Consider the following 11497-nt stretch of genomic DNA (forward strand, 5'->3'; position numbering starts at 1 on the left):
GGCACTGGAGGTGGTGCTTTTCTACTTTAGCTGTGACTGCATAGCCCCAAATTAACATAAGCCAACCTCCAGGCAGCACTTGGAGATCTCCAGCTATTAAAACTGATGTCCAGATGACCAAGATCAATTCTCCTGGAGACAATGGCTGCTTTGGGCAGTGGATTCTATAGCCTTATACCCCGCTGAGGTCCCTCCCCACCCAAAATCCTGCCCTCCCCAGGCTCTACCCCTCAAATCTACAGGTATTTCCCAACCCAGAGTTGGCAACCGTGTAATCAGCTATGGAACTACTTTCCAAACCCTTGGAACCCAGAAAACATGACACAGGAGAAGGTGCTTTTCTTCCTTAGCTGCCAGTGCATAACACCCCCCTCCCCCTCAAAAAATAAGTCAGAGGTGGAGAGAACCATATCTGTTACCATGAGGCTGTCCTCCCATTCTATCCACTTGGGGCAGCAAAATGACTTGAGACAGTCCTGCCTTATAGCTAAGCAGAAGGAAAGAAACATGGCCTGCCTCCCTCCATTTTCCGCTTCCCTCTGCCACCCCACCAGCCACAGTCGGGACACTCGTCTGGAGCTTCCTTCTAGATCTCGTTGTATTTCTTCCCACAACGGGCATTACTCCTAGTACGTATTATAATGTGACTCTCTAAGGGTGGAATAGACAAAACTAACAAGTTCATATTTCTGTATTTGATACATGATTTGTCAGAATTAGTTAGCCTAGACCAGCAGTCCTCAACCTTTTCTGTATAGTGACCCACATGTCCAAATTTACTTGGTATAATGACCTGTCCAGGGCTGGCTCAAGTTTTTTTTAGCACCCTAGCAATCTATGACCTTGGCACCCATCTAATTCAGCATTCCATTTTCTACAGTGGCTAACCAGATGCTTTTGGGAAACCAACAAACATGGCACAAAGGGTGCAGCTGCCCCCACTATAAACAGAAGCAAGTGGCATTCCAACATATGAAAGCTACATTCCAACCTTTGACCACCCTCTTCTTCTCCATTACTTCCCCTAATCCCCCCATAAATTCTAAGAAACTGACTCAAGTAACCATCAGGTTTTACTTGATCAGCATGTATACAGTAAAGAAAAAATACAAACTAACATATGACATGGAAGATACTGTTTTTCTTGGTTTCCAAAAGAGAGAGAGAAGGAGAGAGCAATGGAAAGGGCAGAAGGAGCCATTGGGGAAGGCTGGCTCACAACCCACTTTCAGAGGCTTCGCAACCCACTTTTGGATCCCAACCCACAGGTGGGGAAACACTGGTCTAGCCTGAAATTTAAATGAAAATTAAAATTAAATGAAATTTCAGTTAAATTCTCCAAGAGCCTGAAGTCAGTCTGCAACTAAGTGATTCAGGTGGGTAGCCATGTTGGTCTGAAGCAATACTCAAGCTCTGTTCTGCAACTGAGTGTTTCAGTCAGGTCTGGGAGTCGCAGCATTTAACAGCTGTTCTATTCCCTGCAATAGCATGCTGCACCCAGCTTCGAAAGAAGCTTGCTTAATGAATGGATTTATGAATTAATAGCAAAATAGTTGCTACTGCAAACCAATGCTAAGCATTACTATCATAGCCCATTGTGGGCATGATGTTAACAGAGCATACACAATACCTAGTCGTGAAGAGATGGACTCGACCGTGTGACTGGACAACAACAAAGTTGCTCTTCACTGAGTGATGCATCGCAAATAAATAAAAATCTTGAGCTCTTCATTCACATAAAGCAATCACTTCCGCTATATCAAATGCTGTATAATTGTCCTCACCTTCGTTTAGTAGCAGCCCAGTCCTTAAATTTGTATCCAGGTAATTCCATCCAATCTCCAAAACTGATGGTCAGCATAGAGCCTTCCATAGACTGGAAAACAAAATTATTTCAAAACAATATATTCCAAGAGTTTACTTATTGTCACATAAATCCACATAGTCTATAAAAGAATTAAATCACTAGCATTGACTTCAAAATTACAACTTGGGGGGGAAAATAGTTTCATACATCACTGAGGGCCAGTCTACACACTTACATTACATGCATTGACAAGATGCTTCCACACAGAGACTCTCCCAACCACAACTACAATGTATAAACATAGATTTCCATGAAGATCTTCCAAAGCAAACAACATCATCTGCTCTTGGTGTAGTCATAAGTAGACTTACACTAAGTCCATTGAAGTCAAAGTGCAAAAAAGTGTTAACACTGTAATTTAGGATTGCACTGAAAGTCATGCAAAGGATCCATGCAGCAACTACACTAGACATCACAGCCAGAGAGAAAAATTGCTTTCTGCCAGAAATATATAGTATGATTTAGTCAGCATTGGCTCTCTCTCTATGGCACTTAAGCAGTTAGCCTTACACTGTTCATTCTGCAAACTAATCATACCCAGTATAATATTTATTTCTATTAATTCCCTCAGCTGATTGCAAGATAAAAGTAGTTTCTGGAAATGGAGTATTTCAGAATCCAGTTGTGGATTTTGCTAAAATACACTGCTATGTTCCCACCATATAATTATTAACATTTTCAGGGTATGCCTAAGAGTTACTTCATTTACACTGCCATCCTATACAGAGTTATTCTCATATAGTAAAAATGAACAGAATCTGAAGCAATCTGTAGCTTTCCCTCTTTCTACTACACTTATAAAAAACAAAGTTAAAATGAGTTAAAAATGATGCATGTTACAATGTTACAGCAGTAAAATAAGTTAGACTTGATAAGCAAGTTCAGTATTGCATTTATTTCAGTTTTCTCCCAATTTTTATTTTTTTTCCCAAATAAAGGAAAAAGAAAAAAAATAGGTTATCTCATTGCTTCAAAACTTGCAGAAATTTAATATGTCTATTTAGAGTGGAGTAACTGCATAGGTTTGTGCTGTTGGAAGCACAACACATATTTTCCACAAGTGTATACAAGTAATAACGTACATCTATTTCCCCAAAAAAGTACAAAAGTGAATGCAAAAACTATAAAGCGGCTGTTTAAAACTGCCCAGTACTATTTACTGCCTTGTTCTCTCTACACAATATAGCCTAATCTTCGACGTGGTCTTTGTGCTTCACACCAATGGGATCTAGTGCGCACGCGCTGGATCGATCGGTGCTGTAGCAAGCTGTTTTAACGGATTTTCGTGCCCAGTCCCTCAGGCATGCGCAGGAACCCCACCGCGCATGCCCAGAGGGGTGGGCGCGGACATCCCACCAGTTCCTTTTTTACCGCCGCGTTGGAAAGACCTTTTTCTTTGTCGGTCTGATCGGTTCGCTGTTTGCATTTGCCTCACAGCTCTTAGGAATTATTTCCTTTCTTTATTTTATCTTTTTTAGTGATTTGTTCTTTAAAAACTTTTTTAAAAACCCAAACCTTTATTTTTCTTCTGAGGGGAATTTACCTCAGGCCTTCGGGCCACCCCTCCCCCAATCAACCGTTCCCTCCACTTCTTATGGAGAAGAAGTGGGGATTTTTCAATAGATGCAAACGTTGTGGTAGCAAGCTTACTCCTCCCGACCGTCATACCCTCTGCATCTTTTGCCTTGGAGAGTCTCACAAGGCAGAGTTGTGTCGTCACTGTGCTCTCTTCTCTAACCAAACGAGAAAGAACCATGCTTCGCACCTTAGAGTGGCGCTGCTTGAATCGGCCCTTGCTCCTGCCTCAGCAATGGAGGAAGGACCGTCTACATTGACAGCTCTGGCAATGAGACCTGCCTCCGATGTCGACCACCCAACACCGAAGCCCTCAACATCGAAGACACGATCGTCCGCCTCTACGCCACTCAAAAAAAAGGCGAAGGCAAGTACAGAGCATAAGTTCGCGAAGAAGGGCACCTCCAAGTCCCTTAAGGCGACGAATAAGGGGAAGGAAGCGGTGCCTGCACTGGGTGATGCCCCTATAGTGCCTCCCGCTCCAACGGGAGTATCGATATCGGAGTCCCAAGTCCCACCACCGATACCGACCATCCACGTATTGGACTCCCCTGTCCACCAAATGGAGTCTCCTTCTCCGTCGTCAACATCGGCGGTATCGGAAGCTCCCAACATCGATCCACGTCGGCACCGATATACCTCATGTGATACGCAGCGTCACCCTCCACGTCTGCACACTCAACCTGTCGATATCGACAGCTGACATTACAGGGACAATTCTCACAGACAAGCTACTGCCTTGTCTCCCAGACGTCCACGGTCAAGAAGCCGCTCCCCCAGAGTCTTCCTACCTCCCCCACCACCAATGTCGTGGGATCGACAGTTGAGGTACCTCTACGGGGCTTATCCACCGTCCATGCCGTGGTTGACTCCAGCGGGCTACTCTGATTGGGATCGCTATTCGACCCACTCCGCTCATAGGTCAAGATCCCCCCACAAGTCAAGACCTTCAGCATCTCTATCGTGTCCTCCTGTAGTCAATCCGTCCCACTATACTCTGGAACCAAGTCGTCCTGTCAATCCTCCGGTCACTCCAAACCCTGTTGTTCCTGTCGTCCAACCGAAACCAGTACCTTCTCAACAGGACACTTCGGTCCACATACCACAACAAGACTCCTCTGATTTCATGGAAGAGGACTCGGATACAGAGGCTTCTGATGCTCATACCTCTCCAGACCATGCATCTCGGAACAAAGATGTTGCGGAGGACTTACCTGTATCTCCATCGGACAACCTTACCGCCTACACTGATCTAGTCAAAAGAATGGCCCACTCTTTAGGTCTCTCTGTCGTCCAGCAACATCCACAGGCAACAGATTCTGTTTACGACATAGTTCAGCTCGATACCTCGTCCACCTTGGCATGCCCATGTCCTCAGTGCTACTGCAGGCAGCAAAATCACCATGGCTAAAGCCTTCGTCTGCTCCTGTGTCCACAAGGAAATTGGATCACATGTACAGAGTCCAAGAGTCGGATGCCGAATTCCTCTTCTCTCACCCACAACCAAATTCAATGGTGATAACATCCTCCTCCAAATCTAAAAGGACGCATTCCGCTCCTTTGGATAAGGAGGGCAAGAAATTGAATGCCTTCGGCAGGCGTTTCTACTCTACAGGAGCGTTAGCAGTCAAGGTCTCTAACTACCTGGCCTGTATGAATCGATATCAGTATACTCTCTGGGAACGGTTCTCTGAACTTCTTACCCATCTCCCAGACGACAAACTTCAGGCGGCCAGAGTCATCCAAAAAGAAGGCATGGTGTTAGCAAAACAACAGCTCAACAGTACCAAACATGTCCTCGAGGCATCTTCACGAACTATGGCTTCTGCAATAGCTCTCAGAAGACATTCCTGGCTCCGCAACACTAACCTCCCATTAGGTTTTGTTCTTCACTTGGAGATGACGCCCCTCGAGCCACCTCTGTGGGTCTCGAACGAGTCTTCCAATTCCTCCTCACCCTAGATGACTCGGGACTTTCCCATTCATCGTTACGAATTTATTTGGCCACTCTTTCAGCCTACCATGTTCCAGTTGACGGATGCACTTTGTTTTCTCATCCGATTTCCAAACGTTTTTTAAAAGGTTTGTTACACCTCTATCCTCCTGTCAAGGCTCCAGTTGTTCCTTGGAACCTTCCCCTCGTTCTCCGCCAGCTTACGCGTAAGCCATCTGAGCCGCTTGCAACATGCGATCTCAAACTCCTGGCATGGAAAACAGCCTTTTTATAAATGCCATTACCTCGGCTAGGCGAGTGGGAGAACTGTTGGCCTTCCGCCATGATACCCCTTTCCTGTCATTCCTGCCAGACAGAGTCCGCCTCGTCCCAGACATCTCCTTCCTGCCGAAGATGGTGTTAGAGTTCCACCTGCAGGCGGAGGTCTTCCTCCCTAACTTCTTCTCAAATCCAACATCAGCGGAAGAAAAGTTATTGCACACTTTAGACATGAAGCGCGCTCTCCTGTTTTACGTCAACAGAACACTCCCAACTAGACGAGACTCACAACTATTTGTCTCGTACGCTCCGGCACAGCTGGGTACTCACATCACAGCTCAACGCATGTCGAAGTGGATTGTAGGTCTGATCCATCTATGTTACCAGATCGCCAAACAGCCATTGCCTGGCCCGATCAGGGCTCATTCTACCAGGGCTGTCACGACTTCCACTGCTTTCCTTCAGGGAGTACCACTGCTGGACATTTGCAAACCCGCTACCTGGGCCACGCCTAACACCTTCATCAGGCACTACGCCCTAGACGTCTGAAAGAACTCTAATACCCACATGGGACATCGCATTTTATCTTCGGCTATGCAGTAATAGTCCTGCCAGCACCCTCCTCCAGGTAGGCTACTACTCGCTAATCTCCCATTGGTGTGAAGCACAGAGACCATGTCAAAGATAAACAGGTTGCTTACCAGTAACTGGTGATCTTCGAGTGGTCATCTGTGCATTCACACCACCCGCCCTCCTTCCCCGCTGCTGTCAGCTTCTACATTTTGAATAGGGGTTGATTTGCGGCGGTTTGTAGGAACTGGCGGGATGTCCGCGCCCACCCCTCTGGGCATGCACGGCGGGGTTCCTGCACATGCCCGAGGGACTGGGCGCAAAAATCCATTAAAAGAGCTTGCTACAGCACCGATCAATCCAGCGCGTGCGCACTAGATCCCATTGGTGTGAATGCACAGATGACCACTCGAAGATCACCAGTTACTGGTATAATTGCACGGATGCCACTCGGAAGTACACCAGTTACTGGTAAGCAACCTGTTTTTTCTCCTGAAATGGGACACTGTAGGAGTCACAACAATACAAACCAAAGCTTTCCTCACATGCCAAGCCCCACCAGGTGGTCCTTTGCCAAGGACCATATGAGGAACATAATGCTGCTCTTCTAGCTCCCAGTGAAGAACAGATGGGTAGTCAAATCCAAAGTCAGCATCTGGATGAAGCAGTGTGTCAAAGAGTACTGCAACAGGATTTGAAGAGCGTCCTTCTAGGCCTTCAGACAAGTATTCTAACTCCTAGGTTGAAAAAGAAAAATTAATTGGAAATTATTAGCGTAAAAATTAATGTGTTTTACTAAAAGAGCTGTAGCTTCTGTTGCCCATTTCACTCCTCTGTTCACCAAGTATGATACTCCAGTCATAAGATTCCTGAAGCCTCAGCACTCACTTTGTTCTCTTACCACGAGCTCTCCTCATGTCCTTTTAATCAAAAGCCAGGATGACTACTTAAAGCCACCTTGTTCACCTGAGGCTCACTGAACAGGTATACAAGAACAAACAGTGCTTACCAATATCCTTGTTTTTCTCAGGTTTTCCTGTTCCGCTCATACTATGTGTTGGCTATATCCCCCCCCCCCGGTTCCTGGTTGCACTGGGTACAAATACATTCCATTAATCAGTGGGCTTAATAAATAACTTCAAGCCCAATCAGTATTCTTGACAAAAGCACGATTTCAGACATACTGTATATCAGAGATACATATGTGGGTCACATACCTGGTGAGCCCCTTATCAATAATTTTACAGGGTGGGATAATCTCTTATCGTACCTTCATTGTGGCTCAAGAGAGCTAAGACTGTATTTGGTAATAAATCCATCTGTGTATCACATAACATTGCAGATTCACCTAATGTAATGAACCCCACTTGTTTACAGTGTTTTAAAGGAAGATTAAACACATTCATGGTGGCTAAACTATTAACCATGATACCTAAAAATTGACCATCCATATGGATCACCAAGCTATGGGAATAAGTATCAAGAGTTTGTGAACTTTCCAGAAGTATTTTGTTTGCCATTGCCAGAGAGAGAGAGTTGAATCAGATGGACCTTAGGTTTCATCTATGTTCTTAATGTATGCAGGGTTTGTCACCTACAGGAACTGCCACTTAACCCCCCACAAGTCCTACTTTGTAGGTTACTGAAAAAATGGTGAAAATGAAACATCATGGCTCTTATTCACATGAAACTGCCTTATACTGAATCAGACCCTTGGTCCACCCACATCAGTATTGTCTACTCAGACTAGCATCGATTCTCCAGGGACTCGGGCAGAGGTCTTTCACATTACCTACTACCTGTTCCTTTTAACTGGAGATGCCAGGGACTGAACCTGGGACCTTTTGCATGTCAAGCAGATACTCTACCACAGAGGCACATCCCCTCATTAGACACTTAAATACAAAGGTTATTTCATGTTAAAGGTATGTTGTGCATTTTATGACCAGAAGTATCAGAAATTATTTCATAAACATTACGATAAAATATGTTTTGGGGTCTGGGGATTCCATGGGTGACTCTGGTAAGACAGGGCCCTCCAGGGTTCCTTTCCTCCCAACAAACTCCTTAACGGGCCTCAGGCAGTCACAGGAGGAGCAGGGTTCGGCCACACCCTAAGCCCATCTCCCTTGCGGGCTCCCAGAAAATCTCCAGTTGTCTCTAAACTGTGCCCATGTTCTTCCTCCCTGGCCTGTAACTTTCCAGCCTTTTAAAGTACCCACCAGGGTGGAGCCTTCTGGACTCACCAATCCCCCCTCCCTGGTGCCTAGGCTGGCAAGATTGGTACTCCCCACATCCATGGGATGCCAACCCCATGGCCCCTTTCCTCTCTCCTTGCCCCGCACTGCTGTCACCCCTGGGAATGCTTGCCTGACATTGTCCTAGGCTGGCACTGGGCTGGGGAGTTCCATCACTGTCACCGTGCCCTCCCCCGCCATGTGCCCTGAGGCCACTCACCACACCAGAGCAACCTGGCATTTTCCACCACTCAGGGATGGTCTTCCATCACCAGCCCTTCTTGTGGTAGGTATGGAGGAGGGGGAGTCACCCATGGACAATATTTTGCCTGTTTAAACGTATGTTAAGGAAATGAATAGAAGTTTAGAAGGACTCACCTGATCAACAAGAGAGAGATGCCTAGCTTCTTTTAGTTTACTATGCAAAATTGGATTTGGATGTACAGCTTCAGGAGACAAATAAGGCCTGTATCCAGACAACATGTAAGAGAGGCAAATTCCTGAAGGCCCATTACCTGTTTAAAAAATCATAACATGACTTATTAAAGCTTAAAGCTACCAAAACAATGGGCATGGTCAAGCTACAGTTATGCACTTCTAAATCCAACTGAATGTAAATGGGATAACTGAATCTGAGCTTCTATATCTCTCATGTACTTACTATTATTTGAATATGTAATAATAGTATTCCGTTTATTGCATGTAATTACTCCACTTGTATTTTAATTTCCAGCCTTACTGTTGACCTTTACACTACTGTTGTTAAACCCCAGGGTTTTTTTGGCGGGGCGAGTGTTTTTAAAATGGAAAGTGGAAGGAGGGGGCATTATTTTCCTAGGAAGCAAAAACATCACAGCTTTGTGTGCTGTAAGAAAAATACTGGTTGCGGCCACACTTCAGAACAGTATTTGCATAACATCATGCCACTGAAAGCTGATGAGAAGTCTGAGTTTGAAGCATACGGGCCCAATGGCAGGAAACTGTACTCTCCCCTTGCAAATATAGACCTTATCAGAACAATTTATACCACTTCCGCTTACAGTCTTTGGTGATCATCAAGGAAGACTAATTTGGAAACATCATCTGGTGTAAAGAACAGCTACACACTCCAGATGTCCAGTCCCTTTGTAGACTACACAAAGTCCTCCAGTTATATTTCAAAAGTATTTATTTCAGTACCAAATGATCTTAATAAGCCAGGGATCCCAATTATGTCTGGTTTCCAAACAAAAAATCAGAGCAATTTTTATTTACTCTCTGTGTTGCACAGTTTTATGGGCTATCTGCTGCAACATTCACTAAGAACTATAGCCCTTTTTCTACTAAAGAACAGAGTGTTCTATCACAGAAGCATTTTTGGAAGCAGAAAAATAGTCAAAATACTTTTACTGTCTGGGTACCAGCTCACAGAAGAATAAAGAATGTGTCCTGAATTTGAATAAATACCAAAGAGAGGCAGTTATCTGGAGATATATGGCACAGGTGTATCTGAATTTGATGATATCCATTTGTGTGTAGTATGCAGTTAGATCCCAAGCAGCCAGATTTGGCAAACGGGGGCACCAGCTGAAAATTCCTAATCTACTACTGAACATTTCCGCAATTACAGGGAACAATCTATTATAGTACAAAATATTTCAACAGTATTAATATACAACAGTTGACCATTATATAAAAATTTAATGACCATAGGGCAATGTTGGTGCTATTTAAGTAGGTTTAACATTTCAGAATTTTAACTATGTTAGTGCTGAAATTCTCTGAGAATAACTCACCTATTACTACCATTGGCAAAGTCAGTGGCACATCCACAGGCAGAGTAGTTTCTTCTAGTAGGGGCATTGTTTTAACATTTGTCCCAAGGCTGTCACCCAAATAGTGCACTAAGGAATTCAAAAATTGTCCGTCTGTTTCAGGATTACAGTAGTTTCTATTGAAAGGGGGGGAAACAGTTTAGTGTTATAACACATCCTTAATAAAATTAACTTAATATCATTGATTTGAGGATATATAAACAAGAAAAGTTCTGTTAGCATTAAGCCAAGTACATACTAACTGGTTTGTGCAGAACACCATTTTTTGTACATAGACAATACTAATTTGTTACCACTCGAGGGGAAAAAGAGTTTTTGAACATGTAAGTTCATGAGGATAGGAAAGTACATTTTCTGTGACATTCAGATTTTTTTCTTGTAAGGAATTGCCTTGTTCTCATTACTGTAATTAACAGTTCCAAGTATTTTATCATACATCTCTGATCTGACAGTTAGATGAAGGACTTGTTTGCTGAAGTAAAGAAACAATATTTATACATTTAAAGCCACATGAATTGAGTTCTTAAAAAGAGAAATTATCAGCAGGAACACTTTCTCAGAAACTTGCATACAGTTCTACAATTGATTCTTTCCTTACAGTCCAGGAATCTGCCAGGCTCCATGCTTACTGAATCCACATTCTAAATGATATTTAGGAGGCTATTTCTGATTAAACAGAGTTGCACTGTTTTAAGCTCATTGACTTCAATGGATTTAGAAGGGTATACCCCTGCTCAGAACTGCACCATAAACTGTGTTTGCATAATCCCAGAACCAGCACACATCAGCGCCAATCATTGCCATTGTCCTCTGGTACAATTTAGCCCAGTTGTTTGTCTCCTTGCCACTTCAAATCATACAGATATTCATTAAAACAGCCCACACTTATCTTGCACCAATGTGTACTAGCCTGCTTAGTACAAAAATAGATCACAGATTGGCTCTATGCCTGTCAGCTATTGGATGTTTAAAGAACATAAGCAAATATATTCATCTACTGGATTATAAACCCTTTTCAAGATGGACCCATACCTTGTTCTCCTGCCTACAGAACCCCCCCCCCCCAAGGATAAGATAACCTACAGACCTTGTGAAGCTTGTTAGAAAGTGAGATTTAACCAACACAAGAGGAAAGTGGCAACGCAATTGTGCACTACCAAAATGGCAATTATGATGTGATTTCCTGGTTTCCCTCTCACTTCCTTCCACATTGCACGTGTGT

At 43.9% G+C, this 11497-nt stretch overlaps 1 protein-coding gene across 1 annotated transcript in view; it reads right to left on the minus strand.

Annotated features, from left to right (window-relative positions):
• Positions 1–10384, minus strand: part of OSGIN2 (oxidative stress induced growth inhibitor family member 2) — a 14554-nt gene extending 4170 nt beyond the window's left edge. The window contains exons 1-4 of the mRNA XM_015424851.1: positions 10237–10384; positions 8840–8976; positions 6770–6961; positions 1785–1876 (exon numbers count right to left, since the gene is read on the minus strand). Of these exons, the coding sequence (XP_015280337.1) occupies positions 1785–1876; positions 6770–6961; positions 8840–8976; positions 10237–10303 (488 nt within the window). The 5' untranslated portion in view covers positions 10304–10384. The remainder of the gene's footprint in view (positions 1–1784; positions 1877–6769; positions 6962–8839; positions 8977–10236) is intronic.
• Between the last annotated feature and the right edge of the window lie 1113 nt (positions 10385–11497).

Source organism: Gekko japonicus, unplaced genomic scaffold (assembly GCF_001447785.1).
Source record: "Gekko japonicus isolate JY-2015 unplaced genomic scaffold, Gekko_japonicus_V1.1 scaffold1168, whole genome shotgun sequence".
Lineage (NCBI taxonomy): Eukaryota > Metazoa > Chordata > Lepidosauria > Squamata > Gekkonidae > Gekko > Gekko japonicus.